Source organism: Apaloderma vittatum, unplaced genomic scaffold (assembly GCF_000703405.1).
Source record: "Apaloderma vittatum isolate BGI_N311 unplaced genomic scaffold, ASM70340v1 scaffold9829, whole genome shotgun sequence".
NCBI lineage: Eukaryota > Metazoa > Chordata > Aves > Trogoniformes > Trogonidae > Apaloderma > Apaloderma vittatum.
In genome coordinates, this window is record NW_009734689.1 from 16,559 (window position 1) to 28,587 (window position 12,029).

The 12,029-nt window shown below is 37.4% G+C and overlaps 1 protein-coding gene across 1 annotated transcript in view; it reads left to right on the forward strand.

The window, feature by feature from the left end:
- The window catches only part of SPEF2 (sperm flagellar 2), a 63,125-nt gene that overhangs the window by 11,483 nt on the left and 39,613 nt on the right, over positions 1–12,029 (forward strand). The window contains exons 7-13 of the mRNA XM_009876367.1: positions 1–124; positions 1,277–1,464; positions 3,177–3,345; positions 7,320–7,539; positions 8,005–8,135; positions 8,352–8,430; positions 11,696–11,769. The exon at positions 1–124 is cut by the window's left edge and continues 86 nt beyond it. Coding sequence (XP_009874669.1) covers positions 1–124; positions 1,277–1,464; positions 3,177–3,345; positions 7,320–7,539; positions 8,005–8,135; positions 8,352–8,430; positions 11,696–11,769 — 985 coding nt within the window. The remainder of the gene's footprint in view (positions 125–1,276; positions 1,465–3,176; positions 3,346–7,319; positions 7,540–8,004; positions 8,136–8,351; positions 8,431–11,695; positions 11,770–12,029) is intronic.

Genomic DNA, 12,029 nt, shown 5'->3' on the forward strand with positions numbered 1-12,029 from the left:
TGCTGTTCAACTTATGCATATTCGACATGAGAAAGAGGTGTTAAGGCAAAACAGATTTTTCAGGGAAAAACAGTATGAAGATAGACGACTGAAAGAGTTCCAAGAAGCTCTTGACAGAGAAGCAGTAAGAGATTCTTTATTCCTTGCATTGCTGAGGACTGTTACAGTACCTTACTGTTATAAAATTGAATTTGTACTCTAAGATTTTTCTAGGGACAGAGTGGTTTAATGACAAATATATTCTTTTATCTAGCGTCAAACTTAGAGCTAAGTTAAGAAGGGATAAAGCTTAGCAATTTAAAATTTGATTTTAATCTTGTAAACTGATTTTAACTTTGTAGGAAAACATCTCTGTATGCTGAGTTTAAAAGGCGTAGTCTTGCAGAGGCAATATAATGAAAGAGAGTGACGTAAGATCTGTTTGCAAGAATCATGTTTTTCATTTCCTTTAGATACAATCTTTTAACATCCATTTTTAACAAAGGCTGGAGTAGGTTCACTCGTGAGTGCTAATTTCTACCTTGGAGCTTGGAGCTGATTAATCAATTAAAAGCACTCATAATCCTGTGGCATAATGCCAAGTGCTATGCTCATAGTAGGCCATAATGTGATGGTAGAAATCTTATTATGTTCCTGCCAAAACCAATTAGCAGCTCCAAATCCTCCAACACAGCTGGAGTCGTATGTAATCTGCAACTCTAGCTATTCATTACATCTTTTTCAGTATTGCTTTGGCCAAAAGGACCACACCATCACAGGAATTAACAATAATTTTCTACCATGACCAGAAATCCTCAAAGGTTGAACAGCATCAATAATACCAAATTATTTGCACATCCGAATCTTGTAAGCTAAATTACTTTTCGCATATTCTAAATGATTATTCCATTGTGGATTTCAGTGGAACTAAGCCTTTACCAATGCATCTGCGTAGCTGTTCCTTAGGAAGAGTAGAGAGCACCCTTTCATGTTTCCCTGCTTCCTAAGCGTAGAATACATTCCTAATCTGTTTGTCATGAAAGAAGTGATATAGTTCTCCTTTATTTCATTGTATTTTAGCAGTTAGAAACTGGAATTTTTAAAATAGATAAAAATGTTTAGATCTGTCAATGTGTTAGCCATCTGCTTGCTGACTATCCAACTCTGGTGAGAATCTGGCTGTTTTCGTTGTTTGAGGTAAATGAGCAAGTTCATTTTCATTTCCAGGACTGTATTCTTCTGGACTTTCATTTTTTCTTTTGCAATCTCAGATTTGCTCTTTAAAAAAAATTTCTAGGCTCTTGCAAAACAAGAAAAAATTGATTATGAAGACCAAATTGTCAAAGAAAGAGAATGTCATGAGAGAATTGCTGTTGAAAGAGCTCAGGCTCGTTATAAAAAGCATTATTCTCTATGCTGGGAAGTGATTGACCAAATCATCGATTTGTCAACAAAAGTAGGAGAATATCGTCTACTGACAAACAAGTGAGTATGGTAGCTGTTAGACAAAAGCTGTTAGGTAGGTGTTAGGCTGCATTATTCAGACTGATTTAAACACCATAACATCTTCTGTAGCTTCTCTGATATCTCCAATTAGTTTCTGTGGGAAAATTATGATATTATTTTCGTGTGAAGATTAACTGATGTGTAATCCAGGGTGAGCCTTAGCATTATTTCTTGAAAATTCAGCTAACTTGAATCCTTAGGAGACCAAGATGCACAGGTTCTAAAGCTTGTGGAACTACTAATTTCCTTTTTTTTATGAACAAATTCCTTAGTTTAAAACTTAAAAACTGAGACATGGTCATCTCATTCTGTATTGTTGCACTGGCTGATCGCTTCCTTAGCATAATATAAACAGAATGAATTTCCTAAAATAGATCAATCTGCCTGAGCTGTCCTGGGAGTAGCAACTCAGTCCAAAACTTTTCAAGTCCTACAAGCCTGGATTCCCTCTTCTGACATGCCCTAATTGCACAGGGTTTCTGAGAAGATCCTAAAAAAGCAGTACCGCCTAAGTGCCCATGCTCTAGTATTGTTTCCAAAATCACAGACGGGAGCATTGCTACTTTTTTTTTTCATTAGTGTTCAATGATTAGACTATAGGGTAAGGCTTACAGCATTAGAAAGTGTGCGAAATCTTCATTGTCTTTTAGCATAACTGTATGTTAAAATAATAAAGCTGTAATCATATGAAATACAAATTATTATATTTTACAGAAATTATATAATTTTAGGCCCAATAAGTACATGATAAAATAGTCAGCGTAGACACAGTTTAGTGATGATTTGATGATTTGCTTTTCTGACACAATCATGGTTCCAGCATAAGCTAGTGCCACATTTGCTTGTACTGACTGATGCACAATATGTAGAGATATTAACATGTACAGATATCTTTCTGAAGTATGAATATCAAGGTTATATCTGCTTTTATTACCACTATAGGTATGCTTTGTCTGTTCTTCCATGCACTTTATTGTGCAGGATGCGTACAATAGGTATTCAATTATTTTTCTGAGTGCAGTCTATATAAAGCTATAACACTCAACTATCTAAAATCACTACTAAAAAAAAATCCTAACTGATGTAATCTTAAGAAATAGTAGAAATTTTTATCTGACCATTTGTTAAACTTAAGCTTTCACTTATATTGTTTATTTAGCAGCTGTAGAATTCTAACGCGACACACATCAGCATCCTATTTGCATTTAGCTTGCTACTATACCCGATTTGTCCTGTTTCATATCAATATTTTTCCTTTCCAAAGGAAAAGAGATTTTCAGTTTAATAACTCGTATAATTCTAAATTAATTTTAGCTTCCAGGAAAAAAAAAACTCCAGATTTTTAATGAGAGGAAGCTTTACCCCACAAAACAGAAGAATAATTTGGAGCTGGGATAAGTATGTTTAGAAAAACTGCTACTACAGATGTTCGCCAGCCAAATACTGTATGATGAGATATTTGTGAAAACACTGAACTCTACTAGTGTTTGCGTCTGTCATATAAGTAACTAAGCACTTAGAAAAAGCTGTAATAATTACAAAAGGAATATAAACTCTATCTAGCTTAGCATATGCTTGTTTCATGATTGTGGTTCTTGTAAATTTGGATCCACTATTCTCAAATATCTAACACCTTTGATTTTTGCTGTGGTACTCAATTGCTTTTTCTTTTTTTTTTTCATCTTCTGCAGCAGAATTCCATTAAAATTGATGTGTGATTGGAAGGAATTTTTTTTTAATGGAAAACCAATATATGAACAAGCCTCAATTGAACCATTGCCAGACAAACCAAGCCCAGAACAACTTGTAGAACTGGAAAAAATGGATCTGTTAGATGAAAAAGATTATGGTGAATACAAGGTACAAACTGATAAGACCTAATGACAGATAATACACCATAATTTTTCATAATCATAAACATTTTCTTGTGATGTTTCATTTTGTTCTTTTACTAGTTTCTGGCATGCATTTTGTTTTCATTGCTTGAGATTCTATGTGAAATATATGGCTATATTTTGTGTTTGTAGCACTTGAGAACTGCTGCAACTTTGAAACACTATTATAATGTCATCTTGCATACGGTGTTGTATTTATCTATGGAGCTCATAGGACAAACGTTAATTGCAATACAATTAATTTTTTAGCTAGTTGGAACTTGAAAGTGTGCCTAATGGTACCATACTTGAAATTGCAACAGAAAGTAGCAAGCAAAAACAAGTAAAATGGAAGACTGCATCTATTACAAAACCTGATAGTCTTAATTTCAGCAATTTTGACTGAATGATTTTTGACAAGGTTTATTGGTTTGGGTGTTCTATATATATTAAGATGGTAACTTTTGTGAAGATTATTTAAAATGGCTGACGTTTTTCTTAACCATCCATTGGAATACAAGTAAATATTCTTCAGGATGCATCTGAAGTTTTCTTCAACTTTACAGTACATTAATATAATTTCACAAGTGAAAGATAAATATTTCTGTGTTCAAATGTATTGTACAGGTTTTTTTGGAATTACATTAGTTATGCTTTTCTTAAAGAAAAAAAAATCCTGCTACATATTTAGTCTTTTCATATAATCTATTTAACCAAAATATAGCAAAATCATGACTTGTTGGGACATTATAAGTACAATATCATCATGGCCAGGCTTCGCGAACGAAGGTATGGGAAGGGCTCTACCCACACTTGCTACAAGTGCGCTGATGGCTAAAAAGGTCGATGCAGGATAGGCAAGTCTGATTGCAAAAGGCACAGTGGAAAGTCTGCTTAGATGGTATACAAATGTGAGTGTAACCTTCAAGCCTGCACAATGGATTTTTAGGTGAGGCTCAGCGTGCGCAGAACTCACCCCAACCTTTACTCCTAAACTGAAGCTAGCGAGCTTGGACGGTGACAGCAAAGTCCTCAGGACATAGGTTTAGTTAGAGTGTCCTTCTCTCAGACGGATGGCCTTACAGGGCTAAACGAGCTCCATCTGCCCGAGTCTGGAGTTAGAGTTGTCCTTCTCCTAGGAGGCTTGCTGGGAGGCTAGCGAGCCCATCCTACCCATGGACACACTTAGTCTGACCCTTTAGTTGAGACCTGTCTGGCATGGGAGACCCTATCAGAGGCATATGCCACCGCCAGCAGAGCTCGCAACCTCATAAGGGCACGCATGCTTCTCCCCCGCGACAAGGGGTTGTCCATGGAGAAGATAAGTATAATATATATGTGCTTTTATCCACATCCTGAATCAATTGGTACATTTTCTTTTACAATGAGTATAAATATTTGTTACAAGTTTCTGTGGTGAATGCCTGACAGTTCAATTTACTTTAGTTTCCATTTTAGCAAATTTTTTCTGGTTATCTATTTATAATGTCTGGTTTTAGATCACATAAACTCATGTAATGAATTTTTATGATCGTTTTCTTTAGGTGAATAAAGGCATATATACAAGCCTGACAGGGAAAATAGAAACAGGGAGGGAAAATACAAGCTGGGTGATGAGTGGATTGAGAGCAGACCTGCAGAGAAAGATTTGGGAGTGTTGGTGGCTGAAAAACTGAACATGAGCCAGCAATGCGTGCTCACTGTCCAAAAAGGCAATCACATTCTGGGCTGCATCAAGAGAGGCACGGCCAGCAGGTCAAGGGAGGTGATTTTTCCCCTCTACTTGCTCTGATGAGACCCCACCTGCAGGGCTGTGTTCAGCACTGGGCCCTCAGGATAAGAAAGACATGGACCTGCTTGAGCAGGTCCAGAGGAGGGCTGCAAAGATGATCAGGGGACTGAAGCACCTCTTCTATGAGGACATGCTGAGGAAGTTAGGATTGTTCAGCCTTGAGAACAGAAGGCTTCAGGGAGACCTTATAGCACCCTTCCAGTGTATAAAAGGGCCTACAGGAAAGAAGGAGAGGAACTCTTTATCAGGCAGTGTCAAGGTAGGACAAGGAGTAACAGCTTCAAAGGGAAAGACGGTGGGTTTAGATTAAATATTACAAAGAAATTCTTCACTACGAGGATGTTGAGGCCCTCAAACAGGCTGCCTAGAGAGACATTCAGAACCCGCCTGGACACCATTCTGTGCGCTCTGGTCTAGGTGAAGCTGGAATTCATTTTTCCTACAGATTCATTTTGGACAAAGATTTCATTTTTCCTACAGATCTGATAGAATGTAAAACTGATCCATCTGTACTTGAATGATTAAGGAAGAATGGTTCAGGTAGATAGGACAGTGATAGGACAATGATATTTTTGTTCGTGTCTTTTCAATTACATAAGAGGTATTACATTGTATTACATTAAGAAGTATGTTTCCTGAGATATATTAGAGAGGGAATATTGTGCAACTCAAAAAGGGCCTTTTTGATTGTTTCTACTAATTAAAAATAGGGGATATTTTTACCTTAAGTGATAATAAACTGCAGTGTGTTATTCTATCCAATGCACGTATGTTCAAAATCAACACTAATCAAGTTCTGTTAGGAGACTGTGTTCTGTGGCAATCTATCATTCATGATAGTAAGTTCAGGAAAAGGGTGCGTATTTTATCTGGAATATGAATTCCAAACATTAAATTTCAGTAAATCTTTGAAACTGATTACTTCTGTTTATAGTAATTAAATATTTAATTTATAGAATGATACAATTGTTTAGGTTGAAAGGAGTGAGGAAATCATTTTGTTCACCATCTTTTCTCAAAGTAGGACAAACTTCTGGGTCAGATAAGGTTGCTCAGCACCTCATCTAGTCAGCTTTTAAGTATTTTCCAAGATGGAGATATTATAGAGTCTGTGTGCAACCTTGTTCCTTAAACACTCTCAGTGTGAATTTTTTTTTTTTCCTTTGTTGATTTCCCTAGTTGGAATTTTTCTCGCTAAGACATTTGACTTTGCCTCTCAACTGTTCATTGTGCACCCTAAATAAGATGACAAGTTAGAATTTATTTGGAAATATTGTTAGTCCACATATCTCCCAAATAGCTGTTTAGTGGCCTGCAACATAATAATAATTAATACAGAATTAGTACTATCCTGCATACTAAAATGCTCTCTTTAACTTCTTATATCATGAACTATATATATCAGGACTTTCATAGTGTTATAAGGTACTGTACTGGTAGGGTATATATTACAGTGGCAAAAGAAAAATTCTGTGTTCACTTCTTTTGACTACATCTGTCCGTTCTCAACTTTTCTCCAACGTGATTGTCAGTAGGAGTACCTTTCCTAGTAAAACCTTTGTAAGCTGTATGCTGGTAATTCATACTACTGCTAAATTGGTCTCGGAGAAGATGAACTGGAAGTTTCTACTCGGTATTTCCTTCCCTTAAAATTGTTTGCATTATATGGTGGTTTGTTTGTTTGAGGTTGTTGGGTTTTGTTTTTACGTTCTCTCTGTTGAATGTGTGTTAGGCAAATCTATGTATCTGAAATCTTCTTCCAAAAAAATTTTCAAATATTTTTGTGTGATACTGGGCAATAATATTGCTGTTTTAGAATGCTGAATATCAGGATACTGAGCTTTCATTACAAAAAATGTGGTACTGATTTTTTCTATGGTATTTGTGAAATATTTTTTCATTTTTATGCAATAAGAAATTATTCTAGTAAGCTATGAAAATGTTTGTATGAGTACTTGTCTCTCTCAGCTATGCATTACTGTGTATTAATAAATACTTTATGACAATTATAGCTTTCAACAAGGGTCTAGTCTAAAAAATATTTTATTTCTTAGTACTATTGAGATTTCCTTATTTTATATATAGTGATTGTGTATAAATATATCTATCTACAGGGGTGAAGGACATGGCATATTGACAAGTTATTGGGTAATCTGTCATTTATACAGAGTATGACAGGGGAATGGTGCCCAGCTGAAGAGAACAGCGAAAACAAACCTCCTCCTAATAATAACATACTGGGTCATGTTCTTCGTAGACTGTTGGAGATTTTCTATCCTCCAAAACCCAAATCTTCACCACCTGTTTTTCCTCCATTTCCTATCAAGGGATGTATTTTGGGAAAACATTTTAGTGGAAAAACTACCTGTGTAAAGTTTATTGAAAAAGGTATAGATTTTTTTTTCTGTAAAGTTCTTAAAAATGTTTATGTCTATTAAAATCCCACTCTTACAATTAACATTGTTTGGTCAAATCCTTGCATTACTAATCCTTGAACCTCAGATACATCTGTATTTAGTGGGGGTTGTGAGCAAGTCATTCATTCATCCTCCTTCAAAATAAGATTAAAAACACCTGAGCTTGAATACAGCATTAATATAATACTACTTCTGCTTTGAGAATTTGAGAATGCTTTTGGAAAACTTCTGTGGCTATGTTTGTTATAGAAGAGACTAGCAAGATAGCTATGTAATTATGGATACACACTTTGCAGTGATTTCAGAGATGAGAGTGGAAAGAACTTACTGCAAAACATCGAACAAAATTAAATCGTTATTTTAATTGCCAGCAATAATCTCCCTGTATGTACACTCAACTCAAGCTGTAAAGTTGTCTAATTTTTTTATATATTAGTTTGCAATATTCAGGTACTATGTGTTGATACTCTGGTTCAGGAGGCCATCCAAGCATTTCTTAACAATGAAATGAAAAGTGAACACAGTGCGATTCCACAAGAAACAGATGATTCTGCGGGAAAAAATGAGGTAAGCATTTTTGTTAATTTTTCTTTTGGCTCCCACAGAGAGATACAAGTGAAATTATAAGAAAAAAGCATATTGTTTCATTTTTTTACTAGATTTCAGACTTAATTCTAAGATTTGACTTACAAGACTTCAAGAGTCAGCCTGAATCGATAGGCTTGTTTTTTCTGTAATATTTAGTTTCCTTTCTAATCCAGTTCCTTTCATAATTGTTACAAGGTCCAGAAGATTGTGTCAAAATCATCACTGAAAGTTCTAAATAAACTCCAAACAGAAACACCTATCAATGGAAGCAAAGGTATGTTTATCTATTTTGTTTATGTAAATATGTATATATTTATAAAATTAAATCTAGATTCTAATTTAAATCTAATTTAAATATTAGATTTAAACATCAATTCCTCTCTCTCTTGTACATTTGAAGTAATATCTATGACATCTGAGTTTTCACGGTAGTTTCCATTATGAATTTCCTGTTCCTGCACGTTTGTAGTGTCTGGGAGCAGCAAGTGCATTAACCCATGCTGAACTTCATGAGATTGCTGCCAGTCCTTTTCTCCAGCCCATTGTGGTCCCTCTGAAGGACAGCACAACCATCTGATGTATCAACAACTCCTTCCAGTTTTGTACCATCTGCAAACTTGCTGAAGGTGTACTCTGCCTCAGTCATGCAGGTCATTAGTGAGGATGTTAGGCAGTATTGGTCTCTGAACCAGCACTCGGGCTACACTTCCGATCACTGACCATCAGCTGCACTTAATGCTGCCAATCGCAACCCCTTTAGCCTGGCAGTTCAGGCAGCTTTCAGACCATCTCACTGTCCACTTGCCTAGTTTGTACTTCATCAGTTTGTCTATGAGGATGTTAAGGAAGACAGTGTGAAGAGTCAATGCAGACTGCACTTGCTGGTATGCTTGGAAATGGTTTCCATGATTATTTGCTCCATCACTTCCTAGGGACCGAGGTGAGGCTGACTGGCTTGTACATCCTCAATTCCTCCTCCTTGCTTTCCTTGAAGTGAAGAGTGGCAGATGCATTCTTGTAGTCCTAGGAATCCCCTCAAACAACCAGGACGTTTCAAGGATTATTAGGAGTGTCCTAGCAAGGATATAGAATCATAGAATTGTAGAATGCTGGGTTGGAAGGGACCTCGGGGATCATCTGGTTGAACTTCTGTTAGGAAAAGCATGGTCTAGGTAAGATGGCCCAGCGCTTTGCCATTTCCCTGGGGAAATTATTCCAGTGACTGTCCTCATTATGAACAGTTTTCCTCTTGTGTCTGATTGGTGTCTCCTCATGATTTTACCTATAACTCCTTGTCTTTTCTATGTGATTCCTTTTAAAAAAGAAATTCTCCACCTTCTTTATAGCCACGCTTTAAATACTGGAATATGATGATAAGGTCTTCCCTAAGCCTTCTCTCTCAGCCTTTACTTACATGGCAGCTTCCCAGTCCTTCAGTCATCTTTGTGGCCCTTCTCTGGATCCTCTCCAGCTTGTCCATACCTTTTTCATATAGTAGGGACCAACACTGAACACAATATAGCAGTTGTGTAGAGTAGGGTAATGAATTTTTTATCTCTACTGGTGATGTCTATGTTGAATTTAAGAAGGTTGTTGTTAACCCACTCTTCCAGCCTATCCGTGTCTTCCTGCAGGGTGGCTCTCCCTTCCAAAGTGTCCACTTACTCCCTGAGTTTGGTGTCATCACCAAGCTTCATCAGGGTAGACTTGATGCCAGTGTCCAAATCATTTAGGAGGATATGAAGCAGCGTTGGGCCCAGTATCAGTCCCTGGGGGACCCCACTTGTGACAGGTTGCCAGTTTGAAAAGGAGGTGTTTACTAACACCCTCTAGGTGTGGCCCATCAGCCCGTTCCCCACCCCCACCCCACAGACCACTTGTCTAGACTAGTTTCTCTAAGAGGAGGCTGTGGGGAACTGTATCAAAAGCCTTGAAGAAATCCAAGTAGACAATGTACGCTGCTCACCCTGCATTAACTGAAAAGGTTACCTTGTCATATAAGGCGATCAGGTTTGGGAAGTGTGATTTGCATTTGGTGAACCTGTTATAGCTTTTACCAATTACATTTTCATTTGGCTTATGTTAGATCCCAGGAGGATTCATTCTATACCTTTTCCAGCAACTGAAGTAAGACTGATGAGACATTAATTTCCTGGGACTTCCTTTAAGTCAGTCTTGTAGATGGATGTTCCTGATCTCCATGACTTCTCCAAGATTATTGAGAGTGGCTTTGCAATGATGTCAGCCAGCTCTCTTAGTATGCTTGAGTTAATAACGTTGGGGTCCATTGATATGTAGGGGTCAAGCTGCTCTAATAGTTCACATATCAGCTTTTCCTTCACTGATGGTGGGCCTGCACTTGCATTAGCCTGGATTTTTTTTTCTCAAGGTCTGTGACCCAACAGGGCTTGTAAAGACATAGGTGAAGAAAGTGTTGAGAACCTTCCCCCAGCATGGATGTGTATATGCCATCAGGTCCCATGGACTTGAGTATTTCCAGCTCATTTAAATGTTCTTTAAGCTGATCCTTCTCCCCCAAGGATAAATCTTACTTTCTGCAGACTTTCCTGCCAGTCTCAGGTACTTTAGGTAGCTCAGTCTTTTGCACATCTCTTTCAGCAGGTCCACATTTTCCTTAGCCTTCCTTTTGCTACAGAGATATCTGTAAAAGCCCTTCTTATTGCATGCAACTCTGGGTGTCCCAACACAAGAAGGACATGGACCTGTGGGAGTGCGTCCAGAGGAAGGCCACAAAGATGATTGGAGGGCTGGATCATTTCTTCTATGAGGACAGGCTGAGAGAGTTGGGATTGTTCCGCCTGGAGAAGAGAAGGCTTTGGGGAGACCTTACAGAGGCATTCTAGTATCTGAAGGGACCTACAGGAAAGATGGGAAGGAACTGTTTACAAGGGCGTGTGACAATAGGACCTGGGGCAATGGTTTTAAACTGAAAAAGAGTAGAATTAGTCTAGAAATTCTTTATTATGAGAGTGGTGAGACCCTGGCACAGGTTGCCCAGAGAAGCTGTGACTGCCTCATCCCTGGAAGCGTTCAAGGGCAGGCTGGACGGGGCTTTGAGCAACCTGGTCTGGTGGGAGGTGTTCCTTGTCTATAGCAGGGGATTGGAACTAAATGATCTTTAAGGTGCTCTCCAACTTGAACCATTCTATGATTCTATGGTTATATGGTTCTATGATTACCATTCTGATTAGACATAAAACAAGGTTTTTTCTCCATGAGAACCATCAGGCATTGAAACAAATTGCCTGGAGAGGTAGTGTAGTTTCCATTCTTGAAGGTTTACAAGATCACACAGTAAAAAACTGAACAACCTGATCTGACCTTTCAACTGGTACTACTTCGAGCAGAAGGTTGAACTTCAGCTAGGTGACCTCAAGAAGTTTCCAGCTTGAATTAATCAATGATCCCATGATTCTGACAACCGTATGTACCTGCTGTACTGATTTGTTTGAAGAACAATAATGAGGCATATGCTGTTATTGTTTATCTGTAATAATAGAATTGTCAAACTCTTTCAGGCACTTATCCTGTCAAGAAGAATCCATCTGGGCAAGAACTTAAAACAGTTAATAATCAGGATGTACTATCCAAGGTTTGTAATCCACTTTTAGCTTCTGCTTTATAAAAATGCGTTAGTTAAAATAGTTAAATTACTTAGTGACATCATTCATCATTCTGAATTAATTTATTGACAACACTGCAAGCGTTTTCTGTATGAAATATGAAAGAACTTTGTTATGAATATCTATTCCTCTGTATGCAGGTTAGAATTTTTCATATTGTTAAAGTTCTACATCTTGTTGTTAAATCTCACATTTCTGTAAGATATGGTACTTTCTCTGTCATTTCTGA